Source organism: Cydia pomonella, chromosome 28 (genome assembly GCF_033807575.1).
Source record: "Cydia pomonella isolate Wapato2018A chromosome 28, ilCydPomo1, whole genome shotgun sequence".
In the NCBI taxonomy this organism is placed as follows: domain Eukaryota; kingdom Metazoa; phylum Arthropoda; class Insecta; order Lepidoptera; family Tortricidae; genus Cydia; species Cydia pomonella.
This window is the reverse complement of record NC_084730.1, coordinates 3,585,476-3,599,366: the sequence shown is the minus strand read 5'-3', so window position 1 is coordinate 3,599,366 and position 13,891 is coordinate 3,585,476. Positions and strand designations below refer to the sequence as shown.

Below are 13,891 nucleotides of genomic sequence, written 5' to 3'. Positions count from 1 at the left end.
TGGATCGGACCATCGTACTTATTTAAGTGAAACATTTTATTAAGTAAAAGTTAATTTGTCTACAAACATAGTCATCCTTAACATGTTTATTGAAATAATTATCTTGAATGTTATTCTTAGATTTACTAAACACTGCAGCTGAACAAATCAACCATGCTACGAAATGCGTTAACATAAATTAAAACACATGAAAAAATGATTCGTCGTTTTACTGCATTTTCCTTTCACGGGAGAATATAATACTCCCCCGTAAATAATTGTTACTGTTAATTACTAATGTTTCTAATCTAAAATTATGTAACGTCAAACTATCTCGTTTTTGTATTATGAATTTTTTCATGTCTCCTCAAATGGCAGGAATCTGCGAAATCCTGCTGACATATATCGCATGAATATGGTCTTTCACCAGTGTGAACTCTTTCATGTTTCTTCATATTACTAAATACTCTAAAGCTCTTATTACATGTGCTACAGTTGTATGGCTTTTCACCAGTGTGTATTCTTATATGATTCTTTAAACTGCTCGATGCTCTGAACAATCTTTTGCAATACCCACATTGGAATGGCTTCTCCCCAGTATGAATCTGTTTATGTTTCTTTAAATTACATAAATCTCTGAATTTTAAATGACAAACGCCGCAAACGTGCGGTTTTTCTTCATTATGAGTACGTTTATGCCTCCTTAAGTAAACTAGTTGTGTAAATTCCTTTTTACAAATCTCACACTCGTAAGGCTTTTCCCCAGTGTGTATTCGTGAATGTTCCTCCAAATTCCGCAAATGTATAAACTTTTTTTCGCAAACATTACAGGATAGTTTGTCTCTGTGACATCGCTTATGTTTCTGCAAAGAGCTTAACGAAGGAAATAACATCTCGCACATATCGCAGTTGTATGCTTTCTCTCCATTATGAACCCGTTCATGCGCTACTAAAGTGCTCATATGCGCAAATTCTATTTGACATATTTCACAAAAATACGGCGTAACTCCCGCGTGCATCCGCTCATGTTTCTTTAAAGAACTTCCAGTCGTGAAGCGTTTTTTGCATATATTGCAGCCGTATGGGTTTTTTTCAGGATGGATTCGCTCGTGTTTCGTTAAATATCTTGACGTTGCGAACTGCGCTTGGCAAATTTGGCATATAAAATGTTTCTCGTGTGAATGTATTTGCAAGTGCTCTTTTAATTTGCTTGGATGCTTGAAAACCTTTGCGCATATTTCGCAGGCGTATGATTTGTTCCCATTTTGATGTAAAGGGTCTTTTTCGACGTGTACGTTGTGACTGCGGCGTAGATGACGAATTAGACTACGTCTGTGACTGAATAAGGCTTCACACGAGTCGCACTCGTATGTAGTTTTCTCATCGTCTACCTGTTCTCCGGATTGCATAGCATTTTCTGAAACAATACGAGTACATAGAAGTGACGTCAACTGTGTCTAGTGTAAATGGCAAGGAAATCGAGATCATAATGTGACTTCGAGCAACACCGGAGTCGGTATTTTATAGATATAATTTATTTCAAGTAACTAACAGACTCATATTTATGTTAGTATACATATGTGGCCGTCCATGCCTAAAGGGTCCTTATTTGCATGTGTTTTTTGTATTTTGTTATTTGTTGTTATTTGTGTAGTTAAGTATAGATCCTTCCTTCGGTTTCGGCAAAAAAGCATGCTTCGGTCGGACACTAAAGCGAACACATTTGCACCACCAATCAGTAACCACTAAGAGGCATCATGAATTACGTAAGAACAACGCGTGAAGAGTGCGGCGAGCGAATTGTCGCGTGTAGGAGAGAGACGGTGATAGCGACGGTAAAAGACAAAGGAAGAACGGCTACGTTTTGCCACGCCGCCGCCAAGTGAGAGAAAAAATGGTGTACCTACCCGTAAAATAAAGTTACAACTACATTTTATTGAACAATTTTTATCAAAAGATTCATCATTCTTGTATATGGTCTGCCATAAGCAACCCTTTCTACTAAACTTTGATCCCAATTTTAATATAGCAATCCTTAACGTACACTAGTGAAACCGAGCTACAAATACACGTCTATCTGTATATTTTACTATTTTGCAAACAACAAAAAAAATACGATAATTTTGAAGCATTTTACAAAAACATCAATATCTCCGTAACTAGAAACTGCCATAAGGACCCTTTTACTACGAGCTATGTTAGAACATACATTTCATATAAATAAATATTTACTAGGGCAATGTACCTAAAGAGTAAGTAGTTAAACATAAGTACTTCTAAAAACATTGCAAACCATCACAATGCCTCAAATATGGGCAGTCAAACCGCTCGGCGCACCAGGGATGTGCATAGTCGTATATCGTATAAAAGCAACTATACGCGCTTCAGCAAACATCCCTGATGCACTACGGAAGCGGGGCAGCCCCACCAGTACCCAGAATGCGTTGTTATATTTGACCCGGAAGGCCCCATAGGCCCGCTGCGTGTAGTACGTCTATAAGCTGCCACTACACATACACACGCGCACACACACACGCATATACACACTTCCGGATGGAGCGCCATCTTGATAGTTAGCTTCGTGCTAATTTCCTTTGGTTTTTGCTAATTAATATTGTTTAAAGTGTAATATCGATAGCTTATTATACAGTAAACTAATGTGGTAGTGTGCAGTGAATGGCGAATTAATCTTGAAACGCGTTTAACCATTTTACACACTCTTTTCTGTCTTACTAACAGTGCAATTTTAGTGGTATTTAAAGCTCCTAATACCTTGATACTGTAATAGTCCCACTGGACTGACGCCATAATTTTAAAAGAATGAATGAATTGGCTGTCACACATTTTTCTATTCAGAAATGTAACAGTTAAGTAATAAAAATACTGTAAAAAACTATTTCATCAATTATTTTTTTATTAAATCTTTCCAAAGCGAATTGGAGAACTTGTCATACGGATCATCATTGGCCGCGTCAATTACAACTTACCATGAGACTGAACACTCTCCGTCTCTCCCGCCCCTATTGCCTCCCTCGAGTCAAATTCTATGTGTACTTCTTGAGGCTCAAGCTTCACCACGACCTCCAGATTCGTGTTAATAGTTTGCGTGTTGTCTGCTGGGGTTGTAGCTGCCCTGTGCCCTGTAAAGAAGTGTTAGTTATAATCTCATACAATCAGTAGGGCCATAGAGAAATAAGAAGTTATTTTCGCAGTCGACATCTAGCATCTAGTAGCGGAACTCTATACCGCGGCAAACAAAGTCTAATGCTCAACGATTTTCCGCTAATATTATAACTATTCCGGAACTCTATTTTCAACTCCTACGCTTATTCTGGTTATAATATTAGCGGAAAATAGTCGAGCATTAGACTTTTTGTTTGCCGCGATATCTATCGAGTAGCAGTACTGAGAGTTCCGCTACTCGATGCTAGATGTCGACTGCGAAAATAATAAGCACATTGATTAAGTAAGATGCCTTAAATCTATGACAATTTCTTGCTTCGAATTTGACAGGTACAACAGTAAAGGCTCCATACATTTTGCGGTAACACGGATTGACAAAAGTTGATGTTTGACAATTCAGTGTCCGCATAACATATGGCGCAGAACAGCACCATCTGTTTTGGATGTTAAACTAAGGGGCATCTCATCATTCTTATTTTAGACTTTATCTCTCTTTTTTAATCTATTCTCTTTGCTTATATACATAGAAAACACCTTAGACTCAGGAACAAATATCCATGCTCATCACACAAAAAAATTCCCTTACCGGGCCTTACTCTGAACCCAGAACCCTCGGCATTCTATATAATCAACATCAATAAAATAATTTATCATCACAATAAAGCAGGGGCCTTAAGAGTCCCCGGCAAGCTCGGCCAAATTTCACCTTCCCATACAAACGGAGTTTTGTTCTCATTGTAAAACTACATATTGGATTGTAATTAAACTTTGCACATACAATAACATGAGGTATATCTAGTCCTGTAATTAGTTTCGAAATAGAGCAAAAACTATCTGGGCACTATGACCTCAAGGATTTTCAAGAGATGTTCAAGCGCAACAACAACAACCGTCTGAGAGGTCATCATTTAAAGCTGGAAAGGCATAGGGCTCACAGTAACCCATACAAACACTTTTTCAGCAATCGAGTGGTGAGGGCTTGGAACAAACTCCCAGAAGATGTGGTTTCAGCACCAAATGTGAACCAGTTTAAAAATAAATTAGACAAGCACATTATATCTACTACTCGTTCATGATAACTATCTTTATGAATATTGGATACAGGATCAGTTGTCAAACTGCCTGCCTGCTTATTAAATAATAATAATATAAAAAAATAAAAAATATCAAATAAAAAAAGAAGCACTGTACATAAACTATTTACCTAGTCTTGTCTGAATACCTTATCCTATTGTAAGTACAAAGTTTCAGAACAATCTAGCTAGTCTTTTTAAAATGAGAGCGTAACTACGTTTGTATGGAGAACCGAGCTTGCTGGGGACCCTAAATCTTTTGTCTGTGTATAATAAGGATCCTGACCCAATTTTGAGACCTTTTTTTGTATCTTTTTGAGAACAATTTTTTCTGCCTATAGAGGACAACTGAGTTTATGCATGCAGTCACTTTCATATTCCATAGACAGTAAAATAAAAGCTAGTGCAGTGTTTTTTAAACAGTGGGTGTGACTCCATGGGGGATCGTGAATCTATACCAGCCGTAAAACAACCTTACTTAAATCAGTTGTCCTAACTAGGATTATTCTGATTGTTTGAAAAATTGTTCCTAGTTGGTGCAGTCATACTCCTAAATGCGGTTACACCTTTGCGATTAAGGATTCAGGACTAAGAAAGATGTGTGAAGTGCTCTAGTTATCTAATCTGCAGCCACAAAAGTTACCTAACGTATATGTGTATTTAAATATTTGAGGACCCGGGCCAGTTACATTCACTGCCCCATTAACTGATGATAATGTATTTCATTAAAGAGTCCCCGCCAAGTGTGGCAGAATTTCACCTTCCCATACAAACAGAGTTTCATTCTCATTTTAAAACTATATGTTGGATGTAATGAAAATTTGCACAAACAATGAGGTGATATAGTCCTTTAATTAGTTTATATAGCTCCAGTTTATAAAACAAACGAAATAGAGCAAAAACAAGTTTTGTATGAAAAACTTAAAATCACTGTATTTTTTAAATTATGGTATCTGAAGCTACATAAACTAATTACAGGACTAAATATACCTTATCCTATTGTAAGTACAAAGTTTCAGAGCAATCGTTCTAGTAGTTTTAAAATGAGAGCGTAACTACGTTTGTATGGAGAATAGAACTTGCTAGGGGAAAAAAAAAACCCTGTTACTTTTGCCGCCCTTCGCAGCCTGCCGCCCCGGGCCGTGGCCCCCTGCGGTGTGGATGCTCCTATACGTAGATATTTAGACAGACTGCTTACCAGCCGGAGGCAATGGCGTTAAGTCCTCCTCCCACAAAGGTTCTATTTTCACAAACACTGACTCCATCTCGAAACAATGTCCGTTCAAATAAGTCGATAATAAATACGATTAACTTAATATTATAATATAGAGTAAGTAATAATATCCCAGAACAAGTAATAATACATTAAACAGTGATAATACAAAACAAGCGACAAGTACGCTTGACAGACAGATGACAGGAGGAAAAGGCGTGACGTTTTAGAATGGCTAGTGTAGCCAGCTTAGAATGGCAACAACTACTAGAAGGCCGCTAGCCATATATAGTCGGTAAAACAACTTCGTCAGTATAAAAAGGCGGCAAATTAAAAAAATGAAGTCGCGAAAGGTTGTCCTCCATAGATATAAGAAGTAAGGAGATTTATAACGAAGCATAATTTCAACGAGTCTCGCTGTGTCCAACTGTCCCCCACCACATCATCAAGGGCGTGGCCAGACACACAAGTTACACAAAAGTTACACATAAAGACGGGTGTTTTTTTAGGAAAACTTGAGTTTAAGCAGATATAACAAAACACGTGTACATTATTTTTTCCTGTTTTCAAACATATACTCAAACAAGCCATTAACTAGCAAGTTGCTTGAGTATCACTTTTTATATGAGTTAGAAGATTTAGTAATTTTTTAGTACTTTGGAGGACAATTTCTCCCAATAGGTTGAGTTTGGGCAGCTAAAAAAAAAATACGTGTCCGTCATTTTAGACTACTCTATAACATATATAAATATAAATCAAATCGGAACCGGACAGTTGGGTACCTTTCCTTGTCAGTAAATTTGTGTAATAATATCCTATAATATTTATTTATTGAATATTCTGTTATTAAATCAGAATACGCCTGTTTAGTCGAATACATTTTATTCGATTTTTTTATTTTGTATCGTCTTCTTAGGTAGGAATGTTGATTCCAATGATTCAAGTTATGTAAGTTATTGCTTTATAAAGGTTTTAGGCGCTAAAAGCAGTCAACAAATACCATACAGAAATAAGAAGTAATAGAGTGCTCAATCCATACATCAGGATTTTGCGCTAATATTATAACCAGAGTAACCGGAACTCCATTTTCAACTCCTACACTTACTCTGGTTATAATATTAGCTGAAAATCGTTGAGCATTATACTTTTTGTTTGCTGCGATATCTATTGTCGAGTAGCAGTACTGAGAGTTCCGCTACTTGACGCTAGATGTCGACTGCGAATATAATAATCATTTTTGTACCAAAACTGATGTATGGAGTGAGCACTCTATTACTTCTTATTTCTCTAAGCAAATACTAAATTTCTTTTGTTTGACTGAGACAGTTGATAAGCGAAACTTTTGTCAGGTCACTTTTCAGTTCGTCAAATGACAAAAAAATAGAGTCAGACCAAGTTAAGTTGGCACCGATTAATAGCTCAGATCAAGTGTTAAGTAAACGTCATAATTTCATAGTGTGACGTTTAAAATAACTGAGCTGTCAAAATCGCTGTCAACATATCTTGGTCTGAATCTAAATAAATAAAATAAATCAATATTTGGGGTCAATCTTACACAAATCGACTTAGCCTCAAACGAAACAAAGCTTGTACTATGGGTACTAGGCGACGATAAACATACGTATATAGATAAATACGTACTTATATACATAGAAAACACCAATGAATCAGTTCATCACACAAAAAATAAGCTTGCCGGGTTTCGAACTCCCAAACTCACGCTTAGACCAGCGGTTGAACAAAAATGGGTTTCGATAATATTAAAGTTTTTTCTTTTTTGATATGTCATTGGGAGTATGTTAAATAATACTTTGGTAAAAAGTTATAAATTTTAAGGTTGAGCTTTCGGTTATATTTGAATATTTTAATTTTTGCTAATAACTAAGTAAATATAGAATTAAAGTTACAGAAAACTTTAGCATATCGAATAACACTTCAATTTATGTACAATTTTCAGTTTTTAGAAATCTGGAACAGCTGCTTTCTGGTAAACGTAAAAACACGAGTTATTTTGTAAATATAGAATTAGAGTTGCTGATATTGCAAAATTACGATATTATCGATCAACTTAGTATTCTAGTAAAAAGTTAGACATGTAGACAATGTGCTTGTCTAGATATTGATTTCAGGTTAAGCAGTATAGCTAATATTGAATTAAAGTTTGTAGAGTTAATAATAATCGATCATCAACAATGATCTCAGTTACTAAACAAAAATTTAGAAATATAAAATCACGGCGACACTCATTACTGATATGTATGCATTCCTTGCTTATATAAATACGTTACGTTTCAAACGCGCGGCAAGTTTGCGCGCGCCGCGCGCTGTGGCAGGAGGCAGCGAACAACGGTAGTGGGGAGCGGGGTGCCCTTGACTGCGTCTACGGTCCATCAAAAAAATTCCTAAAGCGTGTTTTAAATTAATAGCAATAGAAAATTGTTATTTTGTTGTTACTATAATAGGTATTGCCCGCGGTTTCGTTCACGTAGAATTCGTTATCGCGTTACATGAATATTATTTATTTATTTAAACTTTATTGCACAAACAAAAAAAAAACACAAATGGCGGACTTAATGCCAAAAGGCATTCTCTACCAGTCAACCATTGGGTCAAATAGAGACATAAAAAACACATTCTCATACAGATGACCACCCTTCCTTGTACCATTTTAAAAGCCAGTTGCAGCTTTTCTTTCCGGATTTTTTTCAGATGTTTGGACTTGGTATTTTCCTCGCGATAGTTATTTGTTTTAAGGGGAATGTTGTTGTTAACCGCTAATGCTAATATTGATAACCGATAGTTATATAGAGATACGTTATAAGGTATATGCACCCTCATGTTATTTATTTCTGATAAGAAATAAATGTAAGACAAAATTCACAGTGATACATTTCAAGTAGGTTGCCTTGTAAGATTGCGTACGGATAGTTTTTTTGTTTGTTATTTCATCGTATGATATATCAAATGAAAGCTTATTTGAAAGTTGCCGTATTAAAAAAGTTGGTCCAGTTAATGGTCGCCTAGATTAACCGATTTTTAAATAAAATGTAGGCAACCATGGACTGGACCAACTTGTTAAAAAGGCAACCTAGTACAGTTAGTAATATAGTACCTGGGCGACCGAGCTTTGCTCGGTTATAACTATTTATTGTAATATGGTGGTGATAATCTACATAAACTTAAAAAGTAAAATGTGAACTGACAATTATTATTATTTACAATCGATTTTAACCTTACAGCACTTGTCACAGAGTAACGCCATCTATTGTCGATTTCTCTTATTACATAGGTCATTTTTTTTTACTAAATTAAACTTGTGTAAAACAATAAAAATTAAAAAATTATATATAAACTTGAACATAAAAAAAAAACAAAAGTTAGTCACCGGGCGAGATTCGAACCCGTAACACTCGTTTAGCAGTCCGCGCCTTAACCCGCTGGACCAGACGGACAGTGGCCGGCAACACGAAATTAGTGACTATATTCTGCGTCGAAAGAAAAACGCATGAAAACTCGAAAACACGCGTTTTCCCAAACATAAGACTAATCTAGATAGATTGTATACCCCCAAAAACCCCTATATACCAAATTTCAGCGAAATCGTTAGAGCCGTTTCCGAGATCACAGAAATATTATTATATATATATACAAGAATTGCTCGTTTAAAGGTATAAGATAAAATAACTTTTCTTTTGATATATCATGTGACGTTTTCGTTTACACACTAAAAGCACAGTGTAAAAAGTAACAGTGGGCCGACGCCTTTGATGTTTGCGTAAATGCCGACACCGCTCAAGGTCTCCGTACCTACCTAGGGTTATCACAGACTTACACAACTGCCCAAAAGAGGATGGAAATGTTTTTAGTTTTCATGTTGTATGATGTATGTGTACTAATTTTACAAATGACGTCCATTTTGGAAATAAAGATGGCGGACGTCACTTTTTTGAAAAAGTCGTCATGGGTGTTGTTTTCTGGGTTTTTAGGGGTGTGGATTTTAAAAATGACATCTATTTTGAAAATAAATATGGCGGACGCTACTTTTTATCTCGGATATGACACCCATATCGACTTAAGAAAAAATAATTTCCGCCATCTTGGATTTCAAAATGAACGTCATTTTCGTAATCGGATCCCCGAGGAACCTCGGAGATGACACCCATATCGATTTTTAAGAAAAAATAATGTTCGCCATCTTGGATTGCAATATGGACGTCATTTTCGTAATCGGAACCTCGAAGAACCTCGGAGATGACACCCATACCGATTTTTAAGAAAAATGAATGTCCGCCATCTTGGATTTCAAAATAAACGTCATTTTCGTAATCGGCACCCTGAGGACTTTCAAAAATAATGAAAACATCAAATACTACATGATACATATACAAACAGAAGCAAGAAACAATTTTTAAAGTCTTAAACTACTCATAATTTCTTAAAATAAGTTATAAAACATGTCCGCCATTTTGAATTTGAAAATTGATATCATAATTATGATATATTTTTGTTTACACTGAGACAAATAATTAGCACATGTCGTATGAAATATTTTAATTGTGTGTTTTTTTTTATTTTATTTTTTATACTACGTCGGTGGCAAACAAGCATACGGCCTGCCTGGTGGTAAGCAGTATCCGTAGCCTATGTACGCCTGCAACTCCAGAGGAGTTACATGCGCGTTGCCGACCCTAACACCCTCCCACCCCTCGTTGAGCTCTGGCAACCTTACTCACCGGCAGGAACACAACACTATGAGTAGGGTCTAGTGTTATTTGGCTGCGATTTTCTGTAAGGTGGAGGTACTTCCCCACTCCCCAGTTGGGTTCTGCTCTAGATCTGGAATGACATCCGCTGTGCTGTGCCCTACCACACAGAGCCAGATGACATTTACAATGCCCATACCTCTCTTATAATGCCTGTGCTAAAAATGTGATTGCGAACTACCTGCAATAACTATACAGTACCTGGGCGACCGAGCTTTGCTCGGTTATAACTAACTATTTATTGTAATATGGTGGTGTATAGGTGATAATCTTAACTACATTCTTTTACTAAATTAAACTTGTCTAAAACAATAAAAATTAAAAAATTATATATAAAATTGAACATATAAAAAAAAAACAAAAGTTAGTCACCAGGCGGGATTCGAACCCGTAACACTCGTTTAGCAGTCCGCGTCTTAACCCGCTGGACCAGACGGACAGTGGCCGGCAACACGAAATTAGCGACCATATTCTGCGTCGAAAGAAAAACGCATGAAAACTCGAAAACACGCGTTTTCCCAAACATAAGACTAATCTAGATCGATTGTTTACCCCCAAAAACCCCCATATACCAAATTTCAGCAAAATCGTTAGAGCCGTTTCCGAGATCCCGGAAATATATATATATACAAGAATTGCTCGTTTAAAGGTATAAGATAATTAGGCATTAAAACACTCGTGTGATCTTTTTAAGAAACTCACTTCGTTCGTTTCCTAAGCCCACACTCGTGTATTTTAATGCCTTTTATTATGTAGCAGTAACATAAACTACTAATATATGTTGAAAGTAAGTACAGGCGGCTAACACAATGGTAACAAAAGACAAAAGTTTTGAAAATGTAATTTTCATCATCGTCACTTGGCTGTACATTTGAGGGCCTATCGCGAACCACGTTCGACGTGTTACCTCTGTGTCGCACTTGTAAATTCGTACGTAAGTATGACAGGGAGGCAACACGTCGAACGTGGTTCGCGGTAAGCCCTCTGATGCCACCTCCATTAGTCTTTTGTACGCCGGTATAGCCATCGACTCAATGTATAATCTACACTTTTTATGGAAACGTAGTTCCTCCTTCCCGTAGAAATATTTAACTTTCCCATCACCAAGAAAGATTATTTGCTCGCAGTTATTAACTGCTCAATTCCTCGTTTTTTCTCTGTTACTAAGTCAGTACAGTACACATATCAAACATTTTTCACTCATTTTGAAGTCATAATAACTTTTATTCTATAATTAAATTCATGTAATGTCCGCATTTAATTGATGTGCACGATAAATAAACAAATGAATGATTTGAAAGAAAAGACAAACAGCGCTTGAGAAGCTGAGCGGGGGGCGCGGGCGGGGCGAGGTATCTATCGCTCACTAGGTCGGCTACGATAGGCTCCCGCGCACCGAGCCGACATGTTGACGGACCAGCGCGGCGTGGTTATGAATTTCGCGCCTTTTTAAGTTGATTTTACTATTACAATGCAAGCTACATACAGATATTTCTACCTTTCCATAAAATGGCTGCATATATTATTTTATAGTAATAGACTTATCTCTACGGACTTTAATTCAATATTAGATCTTACAGGACAAAAAACGCATATTAATTGTAAAGCACATATCCTATTCTTCTAATTTTTTGCCTTGCCTATTAACTTAAGAATTTAGATATGATATTGTGGATTTTTCAAACTTTAATTCAATATTGACAAAATAATAAGCTAATTTGAGTTTGACAAAGTAGCACGTTGATTTTTTTTCTAAAAATTTGATAGCATAAAGCTTCATACATATTATAAAAGACGATGCTTAAATTTAGTACTTTAATTCAATATTCAAAATTCATCAATAAAAATACATAAATACCTTATTTATATCTAACGCTCGTTCTAAATTTTCTTCATATATTACAAATATGCTTAAAAATATGTCCCATACCAGATAAACATCACTTTTCACTCTTTAGAATTATCGAAACTTATAGGGCAAAAATCCGGTCCCACTATTGGTCTAGCTCTGTCTCAGGCTAGATTACCAAAATCGCTGCCAATTTAGCTTGGACTGACTCTATATAATATTACCTACTTCTTGTCAGAATGACTAGAGATTTTCACGCTATTACATCGAGAATTTCGACCATCATTATGAGATATTAAAAAAAATCCTTTTTTTTTCATTTACTCCAAGAACTTGATATAATAAATATATATAATTATTATAACCCCTGAGCCGCTCACACCGGTGTTGCTCCTGGTCGTCTTCACGACGGCATTTTAAGGGGCCCATCTAGTGGGCGGCGAGTCACCGCCTGCCTCGATAACTAGTGAAAACATTGTTATGGCAGGTGTCCGGACGTCTTTGCCATAACACAGTCTCATTGTCCTCCCAAACTTCAATCCATAGACCGTTATACTGTTCACTTTTACTACAATAGTCCGAATGCCTGCTGCGACCGGTTCATGGGTGTCTATTGTTGGGCCTGTGAACGGGTTCCAGCAGGCGTTCTACATAACATTAAAGCTCTCCAAGGGGCCTCTACGTGTTGGATCTATATCCCCACGCAAGCCTATCAAAAGACCGGGATTTATAGGTCCGTGAAATCCAAGGATAATTATAAAAAAGACTTTCCCGCCAATATTATAACTTAATTTGTTTAAGGTCAATTTTGATAAACGGTAATTAAAGAGGCTGAATTGCGAAAGACATCCTTAGATCGGTATCTTTATTTAACCCAAAATGGAGCTATTTATAATGCAGAATGTTTATTTAGTTACCTGGAATAATTTACGGGCTGAATATATAGGTCATACTGAGCAACTTTTACTATGTAACCAACCCCGAAATCGCGAAAAAAAATATTTACTCTCCTATAGAAAATGTCAACTTCAGACAGCCAAAATGTATACTGAAACAGCCAATATTTTTTTCACGATTTCGGGGCTGGTCTCATACTTAGTAAAAGTTGCTCAGAATGACGTATCGTCAGGTGACAAGCAAAAGTCACTAATTAACACCACAAGTTCATAACCATAATGAACCATATTACTACTATAATGAGGTTGATTTTAGTTTAACTAGTTTTTAGTAATTAGTGAGTTTTGCTTGTCACCTGACGGTATATTCGTTAACCTGCATACCATAGCAGTTTAATTTTACGAGTACTACAAAATAACTTTTCGGCGACCCGTCTGGCCTAGTGGGTAGTGACCCTGCTTATGAAGCCGATGGTCCCGGGATCAAATCCTGGTACGTAAGGGCATTTATTCGTGTGATGAGCACAGATATTTATTCCTAAGTCATGGGTGATTTCTATGTATTTAAGTATTTATAAATATTTATACTCGTATATGTATTATATACGAGTATATCGTTGTCTAAGTACCCACAACACAAGCCTTATTGAGCTTACTTTGGGACTTAATCAATTTGTGTAATAATTTCATTTGATATTTATTTAAACAGTACCCCTAGTGTAAATTTTATCGACATCATAACGTGACGAACGAGTTTGCATTAAGTCTCATTTTGTATAGGATTTTGAGTTTCCAAAACATCCCGCTTGGCGCGCTCTTTCTAAATCCAATACAAAATGAGACTAAACGCAAATGCGTACGTCACGTTTCGAAATCGAATTTATTTACACTAGGGGTACAGTACTCCTATTAAATATATATATTTCTGTGATCTC

At 36.4% G+C, this 13,891-nt stretch overlaps 1 protein-coding gene across 1 annotated transcript; it reads right to left on the bottom strand.

Moving 5' to 3' along the window:
• Window positions 1-70: 70 nt before the first annotated feature.
• LOC133533072 (zinc finger protein 501-like) lies at window positions 71-5,630 on the bottom strand. Its single transcript, XM_061872011.1, has 3 exons — window positions 5,434-5,630; window positions 2,967-3,119; window positions 71-1,396 (listed from the first exon to the last, which is right to left on the bottom strand). The coding sequence occupies exons 1-3, from the start codon at window positions 5,498-5,500 to the stop codon at window positions 309-311; spliced, it is 1,308 nt and encodes a 435-aa protein (XP_061727995.1). The 5' UTR covers window positions 5,501-5,630; the 3' UTR covers window positions 71-308.
• Between the last annotated feature and the right edge of the window lie 8,261 nt (window positions 5,631-13,891).